We start from the raw sequence: 26,599 nt of genomic DNA, 5'->3' as shown, positions 1-26,599 counted from the left end.
ACAACCCAATACATTTTCTGGAGCTTATCCAGCTGCTCACACAGGCTGACCTTAGGCTTTGCTGATCTCACTTAGGCTATGAGACGTGCCCCTGGAAAGTGAATTACTGGCTTTTCTGTCTTGTTATTAAAGTTTTCCCATTGTGTCCTCAGAGGTTAAGTTCCACAAAACTGTTGACCAGAGATCCCACCAGGCCCGTCACCACCTCTACCTCTGGCATCTGAGAGGACAGCATCAAGTGGGTCACTTTGGGTGAGAACCTAATCTTTTAAAACAAGGAAGAGGAATTTCAGTTTTGTAAAATGCTCTGAAACCTCGAATCATACTTTCCTCAAATGAATCGACTTACTCAAGTCTCAGGAAAAAGGCAGGGGAAAAAAAGGCATAAAAAAGGAAATATTATGGGTTCTTTTACTCTTTCCTGTCCTTTTTCCTTCCATGATCAGATGAGATGCCTTTTTTCAACGGCAGAGAGTCTGTCTCGTCAGTGTTACCTCTCCTTCAGATTTCAGGCTTTAGAGGGGAAGGATGTCTATATTCTTTATTTCTGAAATGTTTCCTAAACAGGTGCTCACGGGCATGGTAACGGATCAACACCTGTTGAATTAGGACAGAGTCATCATTTCCCCAACTGGATATGGCCCCTGGAAGGCTGGCACATGAAATCAGAGGGGGCTTTGGTCTAATACATTCACTGAATTCTTCCAAAAGACTTCCCTTCACTTGGTTAGGAGAAATTTCCCCTAAATTCCCTTGGCTTCATTCATTACTTTATCTTTTCTTTTGCAACAGGGGGCACAGAGTAGAAAGAATGAAATACAAATAAACATACGCTTTTATTCCAAATCAGCCAAGTCTTAGCCTGTTCCTGGCATCCAGGTGGATCTGGCTGGCACCAGCAGAGGCCTTGTGTCACCCAGAAGAGACTATCAAAACCCAACTAGAGGCTGTTTTGTTCTTTTTTCTTTCTTTTGGTAAATGTTTGTAACTGGGAAGTCAAGCAAATTCTCACATCAAAATTCACAGAATGTAAGACCCTGAGAGCTTAAAGGATGTCAGCAACGACCAATTCCATCTCCCTGGGTTACAGATAAGGAACTGGGAGGAGAGGGTTATAATTTAATCAGCATACCCCCAGAAGTTATTTCAACATGGGCAGAATCAACCTGCACGTACCTTTCGGGTACTGGAGTAGCACCATGACAAGAGATGGAGAAGCATAAGGAAAGTAGGTCTTGAATGTAAACTTCGGCTACAATGGAATCAAAAATTCAAAACCATTTGAGCATTAGCATTGGAAAGGGTATTAAGAAAATACAAAATCTCTCATCCTCTGCCCCAAAAAGACCCTCTAAGTACATACGTGGTCAGAATGTTTTCTTACACACCTATCAACTTCTGGGACTTAAGAAAAATAAAGTTATGTTCCTGATGTCTTTATATCAGTTCTTTACCTCACATGAACCCAATTATATACATAAATCTTCTATTTAAGTGAGAGTTTCCAACACAGTTGTGAGATGGCTTTTTAACAATCAAAGTATAAAACAACAAGGGTGCTCACAATACTTTGAGGACCAAAGTGCTATACTATCTACGCCCTCAGAAGACACAGAAGTTTTGAAGTACTTTTGTAAAAAGTTGAGGTAAAATCTATAAGCAGTGAAGTGCAAGGGCTTTAAGTGTACAATTTGATGACTTTTGGCAAACGTGTAAATCCAATGTGACCATCATTCCAGTGAAGACATAAAACATTTCAATCACCCCAGAAAGTTTCCTTGTGGCTGTTATAGTCAACCCCTGCATCCCACTCTGTCAACCAATATTTTTATTTTGACAAGAGAGATTAGTTTTGTATATTCTTGAATTTTTCACATAAATAGAATCCTAAGAGTATGTATTTTTGTGTGTGTCTGGCTTCTGGCTCAGTATGTTCCTTTGAGACTCATCCATGTTACTGGGTATAAGTAGTTCATTTATTGAAAAACTGCTCTGAAGTAGCCACTCTATGAATGTACCATAATCTGTTTATTGATTTTCCCATTGATAGGCATTTGGGTTGTTTCCAGTTTGGAGCTATTGTGGATACGTCCTGTCATTTCTCTTGGGTAAACACCACTGGAATGGAATTAGCAGGTCCTAGAGTAGATATTTGTTTAACTTTAATAAGAAACTGCCATGTAATTTTTCAAAGTGGTTGTACCACTTCACACTCCCATCAGCAATTTATGAGAATTTTGGTTACTCCATATACTTGTGAAAGTTTGGTATTGTCAATCTTATTAATTTTAGCAGTATCAGTGAGTGTGAAATGTTGCCTTATTATCACTTTACTATTCATTTTCCTCATGTGTTTACTGCCGACTTATGCATATTTTTTGAAGTGTGTATTCTTTTGTCCATTTTTAAAAGCGAGTTGTTTCTTATGTTCTTGACTTGTAAGAGATCTTTATATATTCTGGGTACAAGTCCCCTGTCAGATATATGTATTGAGACTATTTTTTTACCTGCTGGTGAATTGCTTTTTCATTTTCTTAAGGATGTCTACAAAGACCAGAAGTTTTAAATTCTGATGAAGTTCAATTTATCCATTTTTCTCATATTGGTAGGGCTTTTCTGCATCCTTCTGAGAAATCTTAGATTATCCCAATGTCAAAAAATATATTCTCTTCATTCTAGGAGCTTTATGGCTTTAGCATTTATTTTGAAGTCTATGATCCATCTCAAATTAATTTTTGTGTTTGTGAAGCAGAAGTTCATTTTTTCCTATCTGGATATCCACTTGTTTCAGTGCCATTTGTTGAAAACCTTCCTGTCCCCTTTGAATTTCCTGCCATCTCTGTCAAAAATCAGTTGGCTATGTATATTGTATAGATCTATTTCTAGACACTATTCTGTTCCACTGATCTATCCTTTTGCCAGTACCTCACTGTCTTGGTCTTGAGTACTGTAGCTTAAAGTTTTCAAATCAGGTAGTTTGAATCCTCTTAATTTTTCTTTTCTTTTCTTTTCTTTTTTTGCCTTTGAAATCTTTTATTGTCACTTTGGTTAAGAAATAAGTATTGTCTCACAGTGACCTATGATCTTATTTGACCAAGTGTTTTAAAACTTGTTGACAAACTTCCTGAATATCAAAATTTAACTAAAGTTCTTTTGATTTCCAGCTAACTTTGGGATACTTTAGAGAGCCCCTGAGGTATCTCAAAGAGAAATACTGAACTAGGATTATTTCGTATGTTAAATGTGATCAGATGTTTAACCATGCCTTTTAAGTCTTTTGTCATTTATAGATATTTTTGTACTCTGATGCTGTTACAAAAAGTGCTTTATCATCAAGGAGATTTACAGAAAGGCTATGGAAGCCTTTACAACAGTTCCACATCAAGATGATGGCTACGCGAAGATTCCAGCACATACTGACTTAAAACAAGGAGCGTCCTGCCCCTGGGCCCCTGGATCAGGCATCCAGAGATCTTTACTCCCTGACAGGCAGGGTCAATGTCCCACTCAGCCTTGAAGCAGTTACAGAAGGTGGACTACTGCCCCTCTGCTTCCCATAAGAATATGGGAGTCTGATTTTTTTTTTCTTTTGTTTTTCAAAATTGTTCTGGCTACTGTAGGTCCTCTGCATTTTCATATAAGTTTTAGAATCAGCCTGTCGATTTCTGTTTTGAAAACCGTGGTGGAGTTTTAACTAGGGTTACATTGAATCAGGCATCTCAACAATTCGTGAATATGGTTTCTCTCTTTACATGCTTAAGTTTTCTTTAGTTCCTCTCAGCAATGTTTTGTAGTTTTCCGAGTAGAGGTCTTACACACCTTTTGTTAAATTTATTCCCAAGTATTTTATGTGCGACAGTGGATTTGTCTATTTCTCTTTTTACTTCTGGCAGCTTTTGCTTTGCATATTTCAGAACTCTGTTATTAGGCATATATCCATTTGTAATTGGCATTTCTCCTGATGAACTATTTCATCACTATAAAATGTATCTCTTTTTGTCTGGTCATACTTCTTATCTTGAAACCTAATCCATCTGCTGCTAGTAGAGCCATACCAGCTTTCTTGTGCTTATTATTTACATAACATATCTCTTTCCTTCCTTTTAATATATCTGCATCTTTATAATTAGAATGGGTCTCTGGAAAACAACAGATAGTGGGTCTTGGTTTTCATCCAGTCTGACATATTTTCTTTTTTACTAGTATAGTTGATTTTCACTTAGTTTTTATAATTCATGGACTTGTAGGTATATTTGGGTTTATTTTTTGATATTAGTTTCTTTTGCCCCATCTGTTTTTTTTGTTCCTCTGGCAGCCCACAGCTCTGTCTTTTGACACCTCAACTCGGTCAGACTGTGCCTTGAGTGCTGGCCACCCTCTGACCCCCCCGCCCCCAAACCCCCCTCCCACCCCTCACATGGCAGCCCTCAGGGAAAAGTTAGAAGATTACCCAGTGTGGTTTCCTTTTTCAAGGGCTGAATCCCCTCCAGTTTTTATCTGCTTTTTGGGTTGCTCTCCAGGACTTTCAGATAGTTTTAAAAAATACTTTCCCCAGAGTTCATAATTTTTATCTGTGGGAGATTTAGTCTAGTACATTATTAAACTCTGCCACTACTGGAACCAGAACTTGAAGGGATGTGCTGTACTGGAGTCATCACGCAAACTCAGAAAAGAAGCTTGTCATGACAGCCTTAAGTTTTTGCCTACTAGTCCTATTGGGCACATGGATGGGGCTGCACTGTGCTCGCCAAATAAAACAAGGGGGAGAGGAAAGGATAAAAAGAGAATGAGAAGCACTGAAGGTAAACATTTCTGACAATGGGAAAGAATGTGGATTAATGGGATTTCTCATAAACTGCTGGGGGGAGGGACTTCCCTGGCAGTCCAGTGGTGAAGACTTCGCCTTCCAATGCAGGGGATGTGGGTTCAATCCCTGGTCCCTGAGCTAAGATCCCACATGCCTCCAAGCCAAAAACCAAAACGTAAAACAGAAGCAATATTGTAACAAATTCAGTAAAAGACTTTAAAAGTGGCCCACATCAAAAAACAAACAAAAACCCACTGCGGGGGGAACACCACCCCTGACAACAAAACTGCTGGGGGGAATGTAAATTGGCACAACCAGGTATGGAAACGATTTAGCAGTATCTGCCAAAGCACACCTAATAACCAGCACGTCCAGTCCCAAGTATATGCCCCAGAATGTTCGGAGCAGCGCTGTTTATGAAAGACAACAAAATCTGGAAATAATCTAAATGCCCACCACCAGGAAGGTGGCTACACTGTGGTACACGTTCCCAACAGAGCACTAACCACCACTCCCTACCACGACCACGCACAGCATAGAGCAATCCTGGCAACACGCTGCCGGAAAGAACAAGGCTCAAAAGACTGCATCTGGTGTGCTTCTCTTATCTGTTACTTGTTTTATAAAGTGCAAAACCAATCACAAGTAAAGAAAACACAGTTTAGCAATCATACATACGTGATCAAGCTATTTTCAGAAAAAGCAAAGGAATGAAAAACAAAATCAAAACAGCAGTTACCTGTGGGGAGAAAGTCAGGGTGATAGGCTAGGGAAGGAGCACGTGGATACCTAAAAGTCACTGCTAGTGGGCCAGGTCTTGTTGGGTGTCAGGCTGGTAGATATTCATTTATTAAGAATGAATATGTGGATGAATGAATAAAACACAGAAAGAAAAGAGGGTCATGCATCAGGGACTATGATGAATCCACAGAGGGGCACTCAGGAAGGCAGGGGACTGATGACGAGAATGGCAGCGACTAGAAAGGCAGGCAATCAGGAACAGCCCCAGGAAAAGAAATGACAGAACACGTGTGGATGAAGGCATTTGCAAAGTTAAGAGGTTATTGCTCTCGGATCCTGAGCCTAAGGTGAGGGCAGTGAAGTCCGGTTTCTTTTTGGACCCCTGCCCTGCCTTCCACCGGAACCCAGTCTGTGGCCCTCACACCGCTAGACACATGTAGCCTGGGAAGGGTACTATTTTAAATTAAAAGTGACTGTAAGTCCAGTTCAACCAGTCTAAATCTAAAGCGCTAAGGCCAACCCTGCGATGCAGGGGAAAAACTGGTAAGAAAAACAGACTCAAGCTAATGGCACAGAGCAATACTTCTTTCATTACTGCCCTCCACCCTACCCGAGATCTGTTCCAGGAGTCAAAGGCACAGGTTTTCTAGAGGTCAGTTCCTAATTGGAAATGCAAAGAATGTTCAGGGCGGGTAAAAGATACTTATAGTTATGCCTCAAAGTAAGCGTGAGGGCCAGCCAGTGCCTCTCAGCAGAGCTCTCCTCCCAGGTTCCAGGCTGGGTTCACTGATAATGCTGTTTGCTACAGTCTAGCTAACTTCCCTAGGGAAAGAGAAGATGAGGGAAAATCATAAACACTTATCACTGCCTTAAAAAACAGAAACATCTGCTAAAACCTGAGGGGTTTCTTGGCGTGGGGGTGTATGGGATTTCAGTACAGCCAGGCATCACAGCACGGCTCTCCTAGGTCAAACTGCAGAAAGCACCCCAAGGGGCCATGACCTATCCCACAGGAAAGGGCAGTGGACTCGGGCACCTGAACAGGCAAAGCACCACACAGACTGAAGTCTGCAGCCATCAGACGTACAGGCCAGTTGGAATGCCCGAAGGCGAAAGCTCTCTGGTAGAGAAGGTTCCTGTTTCCCAGGTCACCCTAACTGATCAGCTGCCTCTGCTGACGGCCCCCCAGTGCAAGTCTTCCTGCCGGTCCCCAGGCCCGGCTTCTTGCTGACTGACTGAATCCAACTCACGCCTCTTGGTCACGGCCATTCCTGGCTCCTCCTCTACAATGATTCAAATCTTTCCTTGCCACTCTCACTGTCTCCTTTGTCTCTGGGAACCCAGTTCACATTTAGGTCTCCGATATGAATGGAAACTAATAATGAAGAATGCTATGTATTGCTTTGTAATAAGTGGCATTTCCTTCTTAGCACATGCCATATAGACTCCAGAATACCTGTCTCTGGCCTGGGAGGGGCAGAGTCCTGCTGGACAAACAGCACACAACACAGGGCCCGAAAGTTCACCCTCTGGGGCGGCACATACTGGCATGGCAGAGTTCTCTGCACAGCAGTAGAGAAATGCTTCTGGGTACCACGACGCTGGACAGATAGGAACCATCTTGATTTACTTTCCATGAAAATGGTTTTATCTTTGCTGGGGTATTCATTTGGAAGCTTTCTTTTTGAACAAAACAGTCTATCAAAATCACTGAAAATAAAGTGCTCCTTTCTGGTGATTAATCAAATACTTCTTAACAGCTTCTTTTTCTTTGGGGGAATGAATAATATCTGCAATATAACGAACCTGCTTGTCTTCTTCTTCCAGAGCTTCTACAAAGCATCGTGTAAACACTTGAATAGTGGCCAGTACTTCTGGGGCTCCATCGGTTTCCAGGAGTGCGTACCTAAGCAATGCAAACCCAGATCACAACACATTCAGTGATTAATCTGGCAAACACGTGAACCTGAACATGTAAAAGGGAAAAATGGAAACATTCTTTTTGTGCCATAAGCTTCAACAGTATCTCAGCTCATCAGATTTCAGGCCTTGCGTGAAAGCAAGAGAAATCTGTCACTCCCTTTTCTAAAGATTTTCTTTAAAATTGCAATGTGCAGAGCTCCCTTTCTTGGTTTTTAAATTATTAAGCACTTCGTATCCCTTCCACATGGGCCTGGAATGCTCTTTACAAATATTTGCACACTGCATGCCCAGAAATGCAACGTTCATAGAACTTTTGCTTTTGCAAGTAGAGAAAGAGATGCCCCAGGGGTTAAAATGGCTCAGTCAAATCCACCCAGCAAAGTGGTGGAAGAACCTGCATATTGCTGATTTGGTTTCTATTTTCACACAACTAACTTTTCTTTATGTTTGTTTAAACAACAACAACAAAAATCAACTGAAACTTTGATAGCTTTAAACTAAAAACAGCATTCTGACTTACTTCTTTGCTCATTTAGCTTAAAGCTGGTATGTTTCAAGACCAAAGTGTTGGATTACTTGCTATTGTAAAAATTCCTTTCCCCAGTGTCTTCTGTCTGCCGTGGGGGCTCTATTTGCTGAGTACGTGGGGGATGGGATAAAAAGGGCAGATACCCTGGCTGCACCAGCACCCAGAAAAGAGGCTGGAAACCCTACCCGGGTGGCAAGATCCCTGCGAGGGGTCCGGCCCCCTGCTAACTGTCAGCTACAACCCAGCCCGGTGTCCAGCGGTCTCCTCATCTTTCATCATTGTAAATCCAATGCATTTACCAAGAAGTTCTGGTATTTGCAGAATAAAAATCAGTGTGTTGTAAGATAACACGCATAGCTGATTTTGCCTTTCAGAAGAGCTCTGTTAAGAATGGCATTATTCACTTATTACTCTTCGTTTTCCTTAGCTTTAAAATCCTTTAAAAAGATTGGTCAGCCCTCATGTGGTGAAGGGAGAACACTACTACCCTTTATTTTGAGTTGAGAAACATTCTACACAAATACTGAATGATGTAAAATCTATTTCAATTCTGCTTTTCTACCATTATTATTAGAATTTTAAAAGGTCAAAAAAAGATAGTTATCTTAATTTTTAGGCACTGGCTTTTAAATATACATTGACATTTGGGTTTTCCCAAAAAGCTCAGCAGGAGGGGATGGAATCAGAAACTAATTCCCCCATGGTACAGCCAGAGACTACCACAGAATTTTTTATTCATATCTGGAGGCTGAACATATTCAGAGCAATTACTAGCAGAAACAGCACCATATCTACCTGAACATTTCATCAACAGCTCTGAATATGGCAGGGTGGCAGGCAGCTTCAGGCTGTAAAGGAAAAGACCATGAGAAAGTAAAATATCAGAAGCATTTCATCAATAATGACTTGCCCTTATCAGGCAAATGAGTTGTCCACATCTGCTGGTGTCTAGAAAATGGGTATATTCCTTTGAGTTAGAAAAAAAGAACAACCAGTTCAAAGCAAAAGCCCTACATACAAATACAAACAGTAGTTCTCCTGGGGCAAGCGGATTGTGGGCAACCTTTATTTCTTCTTTATACACTGTACATCCTACATTTTCAACAATAAGCCCATATGATGCAGAAAAAAGAGTCAATAAGTATCATGGAACACTGAAAAATACCTTCTACAGGCATGCTGTAATGAAGACACAGAGCCTACCTGTGTTGCTAGTTTTACATAATGTGCCCTGTGTGTCTGACCTCCTCACATGACTTAAAAGTGCCTCAAAGTCAAATCTAGGCCTGCTGTCTTTTCATTCCTGCTTATTAGGAAATGAGTACATAATAATTTAGAATTATTACTGAGGAAAGCAGTGGCCACTACCATGCCAGACTAAATATTACATCTTAGTGCACTATGAATTTAGCAGCTTAAATTATTTAGGATGAAAAAGGAATAAAGATACCATCATCTTGAATGATGAAAGCAATCTAATTTATTTCACAAATATTTTTATGAAAGGTTTTGATGGTTTAAATCTGCAGAAGCCGACCTACTATGGCCTGGGTGGGGCTTTGGTGGGCCTGATCCAGATTCCATATCTTCTTGGCCAGAGCTCAAAGCATGAAATTAAGCCAGAGGAAGATGCCATTTGGGTTCTGAAATAGATATTTTACAGTAGCATCCAAAGGTTAGTGAATTAGGCTCTATAGGGAATTTCTTTGAGTCATATTGAACTTTATATGACTAGCTTTGGGAAACATTTTTTTCATACCCCCTCAACAAGAAAAACAGAAAAAAGAAGATATGCATTTTCTCTTGTTTTCTAGCCCAAGCTGAAAAAAGGAATGGTGCCTCTTTCATAGTCTTCTGTACTTTGCTCTGTGCTGACATTTTGAGTTGTAACATTGAACGTGTGCCATCTAGTGTTCACACACCGCCATTACAGGCTGTTACAGAAGGCTCCAGGCAAGAGCACTGCCACTTGTTAAAATGATGGGATAATTCCTTTTATTTGAAGAGAAAGATTTGTGATAAGTTACAAATCTCTACTTTCTGAGTAATCCATACTCCCTAATCCTTCACTGATGTCCATTTTTATCTAAAAGAAACCAACTAAAATTTTTCATAGATAAATTCATTATATACTCAAAGTAATTTGGCAGAATAATGGTTCAACAGAAGAGAGGCAGAATATTTTTTTGGCTTTGATCTCAGGCAAGTCAGTTAATCTTCCTGCTTCTCAGCCTCACTGTAAATAATAACAGTTATTAAAAGGTCACTGGATATATGCCCAGAAAATATCATGGAAGTTTCTATGTATTCATAATTGAAAAATCAAACAAGAAGGGAAAAGCAAACTGCATGCCTTGAAGAAATGTGATTCATTAAATTTGCCAAAAAGATTTTTCAAAGTTTCATATATAGACAATATGGCTCTTGAATAAGAATGTTTAAGACCAATCAACATTGTTATGTGACACACAGAGCCTAAAAATGCACTGATAGAAAATAAGACTAAAATTGAGAATGGTAAAATAGAACCATTCCCTGTGTTCTAAACCGTCTAACTACTCCAGAACCACTGTATAAATTTGATGCTAGTAGGAAATCAATCAATACTGATTACAGGGATTTCCAAATGGCAAAGAAAATGCCGATCCAATGTGTAGAACAGGGCTACCTTGAAAAGCAAGGGGGAAAGCAAGAAAGTTCTAACTCAGTTTGTTGAAAGAGGACAAGAGCTTGGACATGCTCTTCTTTTATGTGTTTTCTAGCAAAACAGCTCAATCAGATGTTTTAAATATCTACAGGCTGTGTGGAATCTGTCTCTTCTCTCCATGCCGATGGACTCTCCTCTTAGGCTTCTCTCTGTCCAGATATTTCAGACCTTTGGTTGCTCTCAACCTGCTTCCACAACCTGTTTTAGCTTTCAAAACAGCTAAGATTCCAGGAGGCAGGGGAACCCTACTGAACCTGCAGTGGCAGAGATTTTGATTTAAAAACCAGTCTCCCTCACCACTCCAGGGTTGTGAACAGCTCTTTATCATCTGCAGCCTTTACTGATGGTTTTAAAAATGACACTCTTCACACTTCCCAAGTGCATAATTTCAGGGTCATTGAGTCCCCTCAAGAAGCCTGGAGTGCTCACAGGCCAGGCATGTGTCCCAGTGACATCACATCACAAAACAAACTTAAGCTGCTTTTCTTATCAAGGGAATCCTCCAAATAGAATTAAAGCCTTAATTTATGCTTCTCTGGAAGCCATAAATTCCCCCCCTAAATCTTTACAGCATCCATGTGAGGGAAGAGGCAAACATTTAACCCCTCTCTGTCCTGTCTGATTTTTAAAATGGGACCCTATAGTAACACAACAGGTCACTCTGCAACCCAGAGCTCCGGACCCTAGCTCTGAAGCCCCACAATCTGGGCAATTATCTTTCCTGTTAAAATGAGGACAGAAAAGAAAACCTTTCTTGGGTTCCATCTGTTTGCTTTTCTCCATCCTACCAGAATCTGTTCCTTCTCAAGCTCTTCTCTTCTCCATCTGGTCTAATGATTTCCGTGTACAGATGATTTCAACTCTAGGGAAACTATGTTACCAGGAGGCCATCAACAACAGGAGTTGTGCCCTTCGTCCCTCCCTTCTGCTCCCCCCAATTCTTTCACTAATGTCAGACAATGAACAGAAGATGATAATGGAGAGCTCCGGACTCTGGTTTCCTTTCCTTATGGACCAGATTGTTCTGGGGTGCACATCTCTTTCCCTCTCCCACAGCTACCCAGAACATCATTGCTTATTTCCTCTCTGCCCAGGACAGCCCATTCCCATCCCTCAAAAAGACAAGGGAAGACCAAGCAACACAGAGAAGTGCACAGCGGCCACGTTATCTAGGCCTGCCTTGTAGGCAGAGGTGAGGGAGAAGCCAGCTGTCACTCTGTGCTGTAAGCTGTACAAATAACATCAATGCTCACTCTCTGTCCTTAGTGTGTAACCTGTTATTTTCACCCCAATTCATCAATGATTATTACAAGCCACCTGTCACTTGAAAGAGGCCTGAGAACACAGAAGAACAGAATTCTCAGGAAGAAATCTTTCCTTTTTTCCTATCATTTTTTGATTCCCTGTGTGTGCGAGAAGAGAAAGAGTATGGGGAGAGCAGAGAAAGAGATAGAATACAGACCAGAAAGGGAAATTACACTATGATTTGAGGTAATTCACAGAGAAAAGTGAACGCCTCTTATAAAAAACAAAAAGGCAGTGAAGACACAGGAAAAAAAATTCTCAAGCCTTCTTCATTTATCCCCCTTCACAGATATTCTTCCTAAAAAAAATAGAGAAGTTTCAGGTGAGAAATAAACTGAAGTTCCGTAAGCTTGGGATAGATTCTCTTTCATAATCTATGTTTATGTAGTTTTATGTAGTTTACTCCGGAATGGAGGTTTTTTTTTTTTAAATCCATGGCTGATGAGACGCTTTCTTTCCACTTTACCCAACAGCTGGCAATCACGTCCCACTGTGTAGCTGACTCTTCGAAACCCTTGACAAGCAGGAGCTCTTGTGTCAATATATGTATGTAAATTAAAAGTTGACTGTTCATCAAAAAATAACACTTTTCTTTAAAAAAAGATTCTTTGTAAGTTTCATTTCAATAAGCTCCTTTATTGAGTTCAAAAACAATTTGGTTTAAAACAAATCTACTTATATAAAAAATCTTCACATTTGTCATGTAAAATAAGGCACCTCTTATAAACATGTATTTTTTTTTATTATGCCATTTTCTTTTCTTTTCTACTTTCAAAATACCAAACTTAAGACTGTAAATATCCCTTTTACGTTTTAAGGCCTATTTTGTTTCAAAATATTCATGTTTCTTTCAACAAATTTGAGCTTGGAAAAATTATTCTTTCTTCGTAATCTTTACCATATGTTGTTTATACTACAAGCAATTTTTTTCAGTACTCATAATGCAATTATTGTTTAATTAGTGATAAATCTGTCATTTCTGAGCTAAAAAAAACCAAAAAACTTAACAAGTACCAAATGTACTTTTGTAATTTAAATGTACCCGCGCTCTCTGAGAGCGTGAGGACACAGGGATGCCAGCTCTGGAAGCAGAGCAGAATCCCCAAAATCTGAAGTTCCTCCTCTAGCCTCACGCAGTGGCCTCTATCCTGTTGGCTTGTGTAGCCTTAGCAGGAAGATAGCTCCTCAGTCCCCTGCTGCTTCTTGGCTCAGCCTCTGAGTGGCAGTGACCTCCCAGGTCAACTACTGCCCTGTTTTGTTTTCGTTTTTTGTTTTTTTGTTTCTCTCCCTTCACCATTGACTGGCTGCCAAGTCCTGCATCCCCAGCAGTGAACACAGAATTTGAGATCTAGGCCTCTTTCTTTACAGACAATGCTGGGTGATCTGGTGCCTCCCTGAGGTCAATGATGGAAAGTGCAATTACTGTCTGAGTTTTTTTTTTTTTTTTTTTTGCCTCTTAGCATAAACCACCTCCACACTCTTCTGTTCGATCACTGCTAAATTATCTACTTCAGCGTTTGTTAAATTACATGCATCACATTAAACAGCTCAAGGAAGAAATGCTTAAGAGACTGCTAATGAGGAAGCAGGAAAAGAAAACCCTAGAACATTAGTAAGAAGTTATTCAAGCAGAGAAAACTGACGTCATCCAGGATGTGGAGTTAATTCTTTGGTATAATCTTTTATTAAACGGGAACTCTGTTTGGAATTTTGTGTAAAAGAAGTTTCTTTTTCTTTTTGAAGTGGCTATGATTGCTATCTGGAGAATGAAAACAAGAATGCATCTTATCTCATATGAGAGAGGTCAAGGAGGACACTGAGGTATCTGCATGTTTATTATTCTTAAGCTCTTATTAGATCAAGAACTACATTTTCACCCTATCTTTCTTGAGGTACACTTGACAAGATAAAGAACTAACTTTAATGGAGCTATGAAGAGACTACCAGTAGTGTTTCCGGATTTAAAATCTGAATCAACAAAACTAACCCCCACCCCACCTCCCCACACTCTTTTATGGGCAAATCTCTGGACCCAGCTGGAGGGGCAGGCGGCATGTGGGGCCAGCCAATGAAGGATCAAATGGAGGGCATGGGAACCAGGGTATATCCCGGCCCTGGCATGCAGCAGGGCAGCCAAGCACAGTGCCACCCAGCCAGCACTTTTCATTCAAATGTGGAATATAAACAATAGCTTTCTGGGCTCCACAAACAGAATTGTAACTGGAAAACATAACATCCTTCTGATTCGGGGCCAGCCTTGGGAAACCAAACAGTGCCAAGAAAGCTGTATAATTAGCAAGTGGCTTCACTGCATCTGGTGACGTCAGTTTTTAAGGTAGGGTCTGAAGCTATGGGTTATGGTCTCTCACTACCTGCTCTGTCAAGGGAAAACACAAGACCATCTGCTTTTGAAAAGTGTCAGTCTGCTCAGTAGATGACAAACTGAGGTTAATACCTCGATTTACTGAGGAGCACCAAATGTGGCAGGTGGCCATGTACCTGGGGGAGGTCCAGCCTAAGAGATCCAAAGGGTGAGTGTCAAAGGCAAACCTGTTTTGAAAACTTACTTTTATTTTAGAAGTCAAATACATCTATATGCACTTAGAATTCAGGTGATTATTAGGTTAGTCCCTTATTATTCATAGTCTTAATGGAAAATACCAGGCCTCACATCCCTGAGAGGCCAAAGAACATTTGGGGAGCTCATTTCACTTTGTACAACCTGTACTATACTTTTATCTTTTGTTTTTGCAACATCTTGGTAACTATAGAATTTCTAGGGCTAATTCTGGACAGTCCCAAGAGATGGAAACATAATTAACAGTGCTCCATATAAAATACAAGTTACGTAGACCATCACACTTTAATTACTCTCAGAATCCAGCTCTAATGTAATAGGCATCGAGTTTCCTCTGGAGGAAAGCACAGCAGTCCTGCGCTATCTGAGTCTTCAAGATCTCTCTGATACTTCTGCGCAGTCCTGTCCCTGCACCAAGATGTTGTGCTATGATAAGTGAATCAGATCATGCAATTAGGAAGCAGGTTCTTCAGGTTACCCTTCCAATCACTTAGTCACGTCACAGGCTTCTTCCAGCCTGCCTGGCTTTGTGGCGTTGCGGGCCCAGGATGCCTGAGGAGAGCAGCCCACGCCAATCAAGGACTTGCAGCTCGGTGTTATAATTACTTCCTTGAACCATAAGGCACACAGGGGTTACATCCTGCCAATGCCACAGTAAATTAAACCAAATAACACCCTCTAGAATCCCCTTTTAACCATAATGGAAGCTCTGAATCTCTATACACATGATCCTGATAAATGTTTTCGTAAATCAACTGACTTCAAAACTGTTTGAGGGAAATCATTTTCAACCGTAAACTGGAGACCGAAGGTTAAACAATGCGATGTTTAATGGGAACGCCTGCTCTCTCTCTCTCATACACAATATCCTGTGTTTACTGGAGTGCTGCGCAGGCATGAGGGCCACAGGTGAAAGGGACACAAAGCAGGTTCAGAGAAGAATCACAAGGTTGCAGGATCAAACCAACTTAGAGAAGTTGATGAAATCAGAATTCTACTCTAGAGAGAAGACTTCAAGAAAATTTAAGAACCTTGAAAGCAAGGAAATAACTCAGTTACTATATGTTGCCACTGAAAATGGACCAGAGAAAATTAAATTATAGCATGTACATTTAAGTCAGAAATAGATTTACCTGATAATAAAGATAATGTTTTGAATGGGCAGCCAGGGGCTTCTAAAAGCCTTTGTTTGCTTATTTGGAGTTTTATTATGATTATTTTTACATAAAGGGCATTCTTACTTCTCACCTTAACATGCAACTCTTTCGAATGATGAGGTCAAATAGAATTTTCTTAAAAATAACTCTTTTGGGTCTCTGTCAGTCTTTATAGCTATCTGCTTTTCTTTTTTTTTCTGTCGAACATTATAAACTTCTAAATCAACTGGGTTCAATTTGTGTCAGCTATCTTACAGGTGAAAGCAGCATGGACGCTGGCGACTGCGACACCATGCGTGGTCACCTGGGAGGCCCCGGAACGGGAAGGCAAAGAGGAGACTGGGAAACAGGGAGAAGGCCAGCACGGCCATGGTGGCACACGTGAGCGGGCAGGCAGTGATCAGTACCCAGAAAGAGAACTGGGATCCTGGACTAGGATTCTCTTACACAGCCACCAATATGAAAGAGAAAGAAAGAAAACAGCAAGTTCTAACCGAATTAAACAAATAGAAGGTGCTGGAGGTGGGGCTTGTGTAAACTCAGCCGACCTCAGTGGACTCTATGCAGGGATTCACCCCGCCCCCAACACAAGTCTGCTCAGCAGGGAGGTGAACACTCTCTCCCGCCCAGTTTCCTGGCCACCAACTTAAGATCTGACGGTTCACGATCTCTCTCTCAACTAATTTTCTCCATCTGTACAATAGGAAGCAAATCTCTGCCCCATATCTCCCCTAGGTTACAAAAGCTAATGAGAAAACATGTTAGAGCCCACTGAGGTTCTGGTAAGATAGAGGCCCCAGAAACATGACACCTCCTGTAGTTTTTAATTGTTTTTCTCAGAAAGCATTGGTCTTTATTCCTGCTCTTACAAAAATGCACATAAATTCCAGAGCTGCCTCCCACAGAGGGGAAACATCCCTATTGGTCGGGTTCTGAGGATGGCCTGAGAACCAGGGCCCCTGACACTGGATTAGGCAATGGGGGCCAGTTTGGCCCAGGGAGCCCCCAACTTCCCAGGCCTGAGAAGTTCTGCGTAGAGGGGAGACTGGGCAGCCCCTGCGTGGAGGGAGGGTTCAAGATTTGCAGGCTGATACCAAAAGAAAACTGACAAAACTCTTAGTTTTTTTTTTTGTTTTAACCATTTTTCTGGGGTTTTGTTTTGTATCTTTTAAGTATTTTATTTTTTTCTAGTGAAGGGTTAAAAGTTTATTTTTTGAATGCTTTTCTTTGTTAGCTGATTCCTCCTATTGTTTATAAGATCTTCACTTTTTAAAACTTAACTTTTCATGTGGAAATGAGAAATACTGTTTTAAAAAATTTGTTGTCCAAATGTCAAGTCAATTCTTGTGAATATGCAACATAAGGTGCAGTGGTCAAGTATATCTCAAATCTTGCCTTTTTTTTTTTTTTTTTTTGCCCATGCCACTCAGCTTACAAGCTCGCAGGATCTTAGCTCCCCGACCAGGTATTGAACCCAGGCCACAGCAGTGAAAATGCCAAGTCCTAACCACTGGACCACCAAGGAATTCCCTTGCCCTATTTTTAATACATGCTCCAAGTATGCAGAAAAGCCCCCTACATTGTAAGGCATTTCAAAAATAAAATGTAGATAGATGATTCTTTTAAATGGTGCCAATTGCTCTTTTGTTTACTTTTTTTTCCCCTTGTGCTGACTAGAATAAATGATACTAGCATCATCTTTAAGGATTTTTTTCCCTCATCAAAACCCAGCACATACCAGAGATGAATCTTTCATAAAGCATTCGATCCTCCGCAGAAAATTTCTCTCACTGGAGATTAGCTTTTCAAAAAGATGCAGCATTGTACTTTCAAGGCTGGGAAGGTGCCGAAGCCAGAGGCAGAATACAGCTGACTTGGGGAGAGAAATCTTCTTCCTTTCAGTAAGAAATAAACAAAACTTTAAATATAAATGAGTCGCTGAAAAAAGAGGATTAAGAGAGTTCAAAATGCAATAACAAATCCAATCTGTGACTCTTTTTTTCCATCATGGTCATAGTAGCAGTTAATATTTATAGTATCAATGAATATTTACCAAGTATCCCTTGGCAAAACGTGAATACGCTTCCACTTCCACTCAAGGAAAAAAAATGCTTTCAAAGGGGACAAATATATAGTGATGGAAGATAGAGAGTGATAAAAAATGTGATGAAAAAGACCTTGAGATATCCAGGTAGATGCAGTCCCTAATTTAAGAAATAGTTATGTCTGAAAGTGCATCATAATGCTTTCAAATGTGGAATCAGACCTGGGTTTGTGCCCCAGAGCCACCACCTACTCACTGTATGGCCTTGGGAAAGTTATTTAACCTCTAAACCTCAGTTTACTCATCTGTAAAATGGGCCTATCTCCCTCTTAGTGTTGCGGGAAGGATCAAATGCAATAATAACACATGTAGAATGATTAGCACAGTTCTTGGCACACAGTAAATATTTAATCACTGTATTTGTATATCCGTTGACAATTTTCTTTAGTAATAATTTTGAAAAAGGTGGTTATGGCCTGGTTGATCCATACTTGATCCACAGCATGAAACTCTATAGACCCCAGCCATTTGTATACTTACATTTCTATACGAAAATGTATTTGGAGATCCCTCCTGTGTCAGGTCAGTGAGTCAGGGGTTCTACTTCTTTTGGGAGGGAGCACAAGGGGAACATCTGTCTAACTCTGAGCCACCAGTGGGGGCTGCGAATCTGGGCCTGTTCTGGCCTGGTGGCACTTGTCTTTCTTCTCTCCGCCCTGCGTTTCCAAGGCCTCCCGCCCTTTCACCTGTAGCACCACAGACAGCAGAGTGCTTTCCAGGTTCTGCTAAAGATGTTTACCGCTTTTAATAAGAAAAACAAAAGCTGAGGGCACAAAGGTTTCCCAACAACCCCTTCAGTGTCTCTCCCTTCACCATCACTTTTGGGCCATTTCTCTGCAGGAGCTGGCAGGAAGCCCAGGGAGTGGGTACAGGGGCAGGAAAGGAATTGGCAAAGACACAGAGTCGCAATTTCTAGTAGTTTCTTTTTTTCTTCTCCCTCAGCATAACTCCTGTAGACCTTGTCCTAGATTAACTCTGGGGCAAGAATAGAAGCAGCTGAGGAGTTGTAGGGTGTGTCACAGGAACAGGCAGAAGGTCAGGAGAAAGGGAGGGGGGCATGGCCTTCACCTGACCCTCTTTCTGACTCCCACTCTTACCCTGAGCGTCACCTCTCCTGGTTAGTCTCGTAGGACCCCCTTGCTCGCCATCCCACACCTGGCAATGAAGAGCTGCCACGGTGCCCCCACCCATGTATCACCTGGCACACGCCGGGGCCACATTATGGACGTCGTCTATTGTGGCACCAGTGCTTTGGGCTGCCATTCCCATGCCACCACCCCTATTTTACTCGATGGCAGGAGCTGGTAGCCACACATTCAAGGAAGATGACTGAGCACTTCTTGTGTGGTACTCAATGTGCTGGGTGCAGGCCAAACAATTGGGAATCTGTACTCTTCGCAGTTGAGGGCCCAGCGGGAGGTACATATACATACATATATACACAAACCAAACTGTAATAAAGGCAATGAAGGAAAAGGACAGGCTGAGGAAAAGAGACTATCAGGAGGGCCGAATTTAGATCGGGAGGTCAGGGACAGCCTCTGCAGCTGAGTGCAGCTAGAGATCAGCCTGGTCGGCTCGGCAAGGTGAAGGGTGGTGGGAAGCACACTCCAGCAGAGGGACAGCAGCTGTGCCCCAAGAAGAGAGCACGGGTGACGCGGACGGCAACCGAGCTGTGCAGGACCGCAGGCCAGGCAAGGGCCTGGCATCTTATTCTGGCCCAGAAGGTTTTTTTGTTTTGTTTTGTTTAAGAACTGTTATTGAGATACAACTGACATACAATAAACTGCATATATTTAAAGTGTACGATGTGATATTTTTTTCTTATTAGTAATGTGTATATGGCAATCCCAATCTCCCAACTCATCCCACCCCAATCTCTGCCCCCCCCCCCGCCCAGTTTCCCCACGTATTCTGGCCCAGGTTTTAAACAGAGGAGTGCCAGGATTCAATTTACATTTCAAAGATCACTCTGATCGCTACATGGAGAACTCAGTGCAGAGAATAGAGTGGGTGCACATTTCTAGGGGGAGCCGGTGTTAGCTTGGGACCTGGGTAGCGCTGGAGAAAGAGTGATAACGTATTTTAGCAGAAATAACAAGAGACACTGGCAATGAACTTGATGAGAGGAAGTGAAGATGACGTAGGAATCAAGGCTGTCCCAAGTTTCTTAAGCTACAAGATGGATGGACATACCATTTACTCAGTGGAAAAAAGGGAAGGAAAGATTTGTGAAGGATCTACTAAGAGCTCCGTTTGGGGTGTGTGAATTAAGAATGTCTGAGGCACAATCCAACAGAGATATGAAATAGGTCCTTGACTATCCAAGTTGGAAGTTCTAGGGAAGAGGGCTGGGCTGAAGATCTATATTAGGGAGCGGCCGGCTGGCATGGAGTAGCATGAGAATGGAGAACTCCAAGGGACAGAGGGCTGAGTGGGGAGAAAAGAGGGCCCAGGTCTGTGCCCCGAGGAGTTTCAACAGGTAGAGGAAAAGGTGGAAGAGTTGCAGACAGAGGAGGAGTACCAGACAGACAGGAGATACAGAAGCAGAGAACAATGCCACCAAGGCAGAGAAAGCAGCTCCGGCTGTAGCCCAGTCTGCCGAGAGGCGGAGGACGAGGGGAGGAAAGCACCAGCACGACAACCGGCAGGCCCGCTGTCACCTCCCCAGGAGCGTGTCTGGATGGGGTGGAGTGATGGAAGCTGAAGGCAGAGTCAGGGACGAGGAAGGCGGAAGTGCAGCCAGCACTGCAGACGGGTCTTCAGAGGGAAGGCGGTGCCAGGAGTGCGTGACAACAGGAAGCCACAGGGGTGGTGGCCTTGTGTGCTCCTGAAAGGTGGTGTTCTAGGCTGACTGCTGATGGGCCAGACGCAGAGGAGCAGGAGAGGCTGAAGGACCGGCAGCTGCCATGAAGGGCTCACCTGGAACAATGCTAAGCATTTTACTGGTATTTTAATTCTCATAACTCTACAAAACAGGCACCATTATTATCCTTATTTTTTGAGGTTGGAGAGGGACGGAGGACTCACAGCCATGATCTGAACCCAGGAGGTCTGGTGCTGGAGCCGGTCCTCGGCCGCAGGTTATATATGAGCCTCTCCACTCTGCAGGCAGGAGAGTAGAGGGTGTCGTTCAGAAGCTGGGGCCTGGCACAGGGGTGAGAGCAGTGTTCCTGGGTGAACCAGGTGCCTGGACCCTGTATTCACTCCCTTCAGTGTCTAGGGAAGTCTTTTCAAAGCCCAGGCTATCAGCCAATTTCAGCCACACTAACAGACCCCTGGGAAGGGATTTCTGTCCAGCTTTTTGGAGGAAGAAGAACACCCCCTTCTTCCTGGGGGGGTGGGGGGTGTCTGTAGGTTCTGTTTCAGAGCCAGAAAGCCCCTGGGAGACAGGCAAGCTCTGAGGTGCAGAGGGAAGAACCTGGCCGCACAGTGGCTCCACCCTTCCCAAATAATACCTGCTCTCATCACACATTATCTTTTTTGAGGATCTGTGTGAAACAAACATGTACACCGTTAGAAAAGTTTCTCACTTCAGTGAGAGTTCTTCAGAGGCAGTCCCGTTCCTAAGCCCCCGGAGCGGCCATATGCACAACGTGTGAGGTCATGGTGGCCAAGTGATGCCCGGTACACAGAGGCAGGAGCTCTTGAGAATGCTGAACAAATGTAAAGGGAAGCTAGTGCAAAAGGGTAGTTTCAGCAAAATATCTGCATTAAAAGATACTGCTTAGTTACAAATTTATGTAAGAGTTCGTAAGTTCTATACTCCTAAGTGCATAATATTTTTGTTTTATTCTCAGACACAGTTTGAAAAATGTGTATGTTAACAATTGTCTTTTTTTTAAAGAACTTTTATTGAGATATAATTGACATACAATCAACTGCATGTATTTAAGATGTACAATTTGATTTTTTATCTTATTGGTAACGTAATTGTCTTTATTAGCCTTGATTCCAGAGCACACTCTACTAATTGCTATAAATGATTAAACTTATGGGCTCATGTTTTGTATTTGAATCATCTATTAACAAAAAAAATCTATTTTTCTCTAAAACATCTCTATAAATAATTTTGGATGAAGAAATCACCAAAGCAACATGGTCTTAATATATTTGCATAACAGAATTTGATTGGACCAACACATTGGTATTATATACAATGTTCTAAATGTGTACCAGATTGGTTTCGAAGTAAAAATTACATTATATATAAATTATACCTCAATAAAACCAGGAAAAAATAAGGTGAATTATAAAAGAAATGCAAATGGCCAATAAAAATATGCAGATTTTCAACCTTATTAACAGTAAAGAAAGGTAAACTAAAGCATCAAGGAGGTATCATTTTTCATGCTCACATCAGCAAATGTTTGGATGAATGACAACATCCAATGCTAAAGCAGGTATAGGCGATGGATGTTCTCAAAAGTGGGGCAGGGAATGGCTTCGCGCTTTTGGTTAAGTCATGTGATACCACCTAATAAACTGTAAAATATACATATCCCTGGCCATTATAACCATCTGCCTGGCAGAAATAAAAGCATTAGTTAGAAGGTATTTATTGCAGCAATATAATAAAGACACAATTAGAAACAACTTGAATGCATCCACTGGCAAACAGCTAAATAAGTTAAGGTCCATTCATATCAGGAAATATGTTCCTATTTTATAATGAATTGGATCTATACCCCTTGAGGGATACCCCAGATATGTTGGTTAAAAAACAGGTTCTGGAGTCATGTGTATGATGGGGTGCTGTTTTTCTTTTCTTTTCTTTTTGAAAAGCTAATTAAAAAAAGAGAAAATTGTTTCACGTGGATTTCTAATGTTTACAAGGGTATAAGGTACGGTTACCAGAAGTACTGGAGGGTGATAAGGAGGGGATAATTGACATTTTCTATATATACTTCTGCACTGTTTGACCTGACCTGATAAAATGTATATATTTCTGTGGAAATTTTAAAGAGCCAATAAAGTAAAAAAAGAAACCAATTTAGGGACACTGAAAAATTTCATTCTATTCAACATGTATTAGCTACAGAAACGCTAAGGCTGTCCTTTTCCTACTCTTTCTATACTTATTCCATCCATCTAGCCTGGATACTGATCTAAATGACAAATTCAAGAAAAACAGATTAAGATTAAAAACTTAGCTCTCCAAAATTCCTACCTAATAATCACAGGAAGTATTCTGCATTATACTTATGTTTCAGGAAAATGTTAGGCTGTTTGGGACTTATGTGTAATACATTGTAATTTTTTCCTTTAACACACTGAGGAATAGGCTCCCAGTCTGCACTTTCATGTTGAACATCTGACTCTCAGTAACAATTTCTGACACAGAGCAGGAGAGGCCTGGACAGGACACTCTACCCTGTCCAATGTCTCCCTCTATTAGACTCTTCTGGATAGATGCCTCGTGGACATCTAAAGAACTGTACTTTCTTTCCCCAAATACTCAATTTAGTGAGCTAGTTGTGTGCCTCATCCTCTCCAAAAAGAGGTAGTAGGTAAAGAAATTGGTCCAGCTGCTTATTAAATAATTTTGGCCCCAAATGTTTTTTACAGCTACAATACAAAACCAGAATATGGAATTCAATTCTCTGAAAGAAAGTTTCCCGATGAGGGTAGTGCCCACAGGTGGAGAATGTGTTCTAACACTGTCTGAGAGGCAGAGGAGAGAAAGGAGCTTCCTTACTCAAGACAAATGCAGGCAGTGTTCTACCTTTCCAAACCAGAAAGAGATCAAGGGCTGCTTGGGCTGCTGGAGAAGTCCACAAAAATCAGGACCAACCTTTTGCGAGAACTACTTAATTCCAAGGAACTGGAACGAATATTCTCTATTATATTTCAAAGGTGTATTTCCATGAAAACTTGATCGAAGAAGTGTATCAAATTTGAGCAAACTGTGCCATCATTATCACTTACACGTGCTCAAAGCAAAGGGCAGCGACACTAACCAAAGGAAATGTACAACCTCAAACATGCTGGCCTATCACAAATCAACATCAGCAGGTTTCTACTTGAAAAGTAAAACTTTCTCAATAACTAATTTTGTGACCATATATTAGTAGGATAAAAACAGAGAAAAAAAAAAGAAAAAAAGGATATCAGGATAGATAGAACTGGGAGTATTAGTTACTACTACCGCTTTGCTAACTTTTTGTCCTTGGTATTACACGAGTTTTTCTTCATTTTATAGACATTCACCTATACTGACAAAATTTAAAGTCTGACCTACCTTCCTTCCTTCCTTCCTTCCTTCCTTCCTTCCTTCCTTCCTTCCTTCCTTCCTCCCTCCCTCCCTCCCTCCCTCCCTCCCTCCCTCCCTCCCTCCCTTCCTTCCTTCCCTCTCTCTTTCTTTTCTGGCCATGCTGCTCATTTTGCAGAATCTTAGTCCCTCAACCAGGGATTGAACCTGGGCCCCAGCAGTGAAAGCGCTGCGTCCTAACCATTGGACCACCAGGGAATTCCCTCAAAGCCTGATTTTTCTTATCTGAGTTGAAAAAAACACAAAACTAGAAGCTTGGTTGAAGGTTAGCCTTTTCTTGTAATTTACTTTTTTCTTATTAAGCACCTTTGGAGGCAGTATTAGCTTTTTCAGCAATGGAAATTTAGCTATAACTGGCCTTAGTTCAGTGATAATTTCAGTAGGAGGAAAAAAATATAAGCTTGAGAAAACCTAATACAACATTATCAAAAATAATGTAATTATTATTAAAGTCAACAAAAACAATAACAACAGCAACAAGCTAACAGTTATTGAGTGTTTATTTTGGGTACCAGGCACCATGTTAAACATTTTATAGGCACTGGACCCATTTAAATATGTTCCAGGGTGCCTGGGACAGGTTGGTGTCTGTTATCCCACCATAATTATAATAGGCACCTCTTTTAACTCTCAAGAGTATTATGGTCTACAATTTAATAACTGGTCACCCTATTTAACCCTCACAGTTACCACATGAGGTCACTTGTTTGGTCAGTCACACATCCACTCTTCTTTTCATTTGTTCATTCGCCCATTCATTCCAGTATTTAGAAAAAACTCTCCATCTAGTCATCAAACTTCTCAATATTTCTGAAGCAATGGATTTTGGTTTACCTCAGAGGACATGCCATGCAGAATTACTTGTACTCCACAGACTTATGAAAGAATTGCAGCAGCCTTCCCAGAAAGGTTTTACGCAATGTGCAGCCTACAGGTGGCTATTATGGCAACTCCAGGGACAGACTTATGAAGTTAGGTTTGACTTTTAGGCCAAGAAATTATAAAGTTCCTCTAGGTTATCTAAACTGCAGAGAGGAGCAAGCATCTGCTGTTTAAAAGAAGACAGGCTGCCCATTTCTGAAAATACATGACCGTATTTGGAAGCCAAAGCCAAAGACGCCCAGCCAATTGTAAACCAGATGAAATTCCACTGGTGATTGTGGTAAGCAAATAGTTGGAAGGCTAAACACAGGGCAGCGCAGGGCACCTTGGTCAAAGAAAGTACGTGGTTTCTAAACGGCCACGCAGCGTATTTGGGGAACTCCTCAAGGGGCTGGGGGAATGGGAGCCGGTGCAGAGGTGGTAATTTGAATCAGCCTCCCAGTGTCAACACGTGGCTGGGACGCTCTGTCTATGGGAAAGTGTCCATGGAACGGCTCCAGCCCTTACGCCACTGCTTGGGGAACTTGCTGAGCTGAAGCCACAGGAATTGGACAAGCTGAAGACCACCCAGCATTTCTGGACAGTCTGTCCCCTACGGATTAGCAGACATAATCTTCCAAACCAAATAAATTTTATTAGTTGCTGAGGGAGAACATGCTATCACAAGTAAAATAAACAGCAAAGGCGTTCAGGCCTCCTCATGGAGCCGCTACCCTCAGCTTTCCATCTGAGCACTGCCCGTGGAGGAAGAGCGGCTATTCTCTAAGCAGGTCTCCTCCTCGCCAGTAATTTCTGAAGCAGCTTTGTGGAGTTTCACAGAGGACACCAAGGGACATTCTCCTTCTCGTTCTCTTGAATTCAACTCTTGTTGAAAAAGTAAGACTGGAGGTACAGGTTGTTAAGATCATATTCTTCAATAAAATGTACTACTAAATAAAGCAGAACTAGACCTACCAAGGTGAAAGGCAAAGAGCATTTTACTTAAAAGTAATGTTTGGAAAAATTCCTTTGGAAGGTGAAAAACGAAATTAGATGGGGTGAGCCACTAGAACCTGCAGTGTGTGCTCAGGTAAACGATGTGACGGGCACATGCATGTAGAGCACACTTACCACGTTATACAGACTTTCAGGTTGATTATTACCCAATATCTACATAAATAACAAAGATAACTGATCAGACTCCTCAGGAAGTTTAGACTGTTGGATAAATTTTGACGTAAGTTTAGAGTAGACAGAAAAAAAGACTTCGTATTTTTAACCATGAAAATTATGTTCTGACCTTTTTTTAAAAAGCATCAAATAATTTAACTTTCTATTTCTCTTTCTAAATCTTACCTTAACAAATTTCTGGATTATAACATTTCATAAAAAATGAAATTAAAATATACATTATATATGAAAAACAACAAATACTCTATTGGTAACTACTTCCTCTGAAAGAATGACAGCAGCTTTGAGGCTGTTCATTTTTCAAATGTAATAAATCCATTTGAAAATTGGAAGAAGATCCACTTATTATAGCCTAAATAAATAAATAAAACCATTAGTAATAAGAAAAAAACCTATGTGGGGACTTCCCTGGTGGGACAGTGGTT

At 41.3% G+C, this 26,599-nt stretch overlaps 1 protein-coding gene and 1 long non-coding RNA gene across 6 annotated transcripts in view; one reads left to right on the top strand and one right to left on the bottom strand.

Moving 5' to 3' along the window:
* The window catches only part of FANCC (FA complementation group C), a 243,686-nt gene that overhangs the window by 17,011 nt on the left and 200,076 nt on the right, over positions 1–26,599 (bottom strand). For all 5 annotated transcript variants that reach the window (XM_057720388.1, XM_057720390.1, XM_057720389.1 and 2 more), the window contains 4 exons: positions 17,486–17,642; positions 8,796–8,848; positions 7,355–7,454; positions 1,177–1,252 (listed from right to left, as the gene is read on the bottom strand). In XM_057720388.1, the coding sequence (XP_057576371.1) occupies positions 1,177–1,252; positions 7,355–7,454; positions 8,796–8,848; positions 17,486–17,642 (386 nt within the window). The remainder of the gene's footprint in view (positions 1–1,176; positions 1,253–7,354; positions 7,455–8,795; positions 8,849–17,485; positions 17,643–26,599) is intronic.
* On the top strand, positions 392–17,509 carry LOC130844185 (uncharacterized). Its single transcript, XR_009051203.1, has 3 exons — positions 392–12,558; positions 13,756–13,833; positions 15,994–17,509. It is a non-coding gene; the product is annotated as an uncharacterized LOC130844185 (long non-coding RNA).

This window comes from Hippopotamus amphibius, chromosome 2 (assembly GCF_030028045.1).
Source record: "Hippopotamus amphibius kiboko isolate mHipAmp2 chromosome 2, mHipAmp2.hap2, whole genome shotgun sequence".
Taxonomy (NCBI): domain Eukaryota; kingdom Metazoa; phylum Chordata; class Mammalia; order Artiodactyla; family Hippopotamidae; genus Hippopotamus; species Hippopotamus amphibius.
Note: the sequence above shows the minus strand (reverse complement) of the source record. Positions and strands in the feature narration are given on the sequence as shown.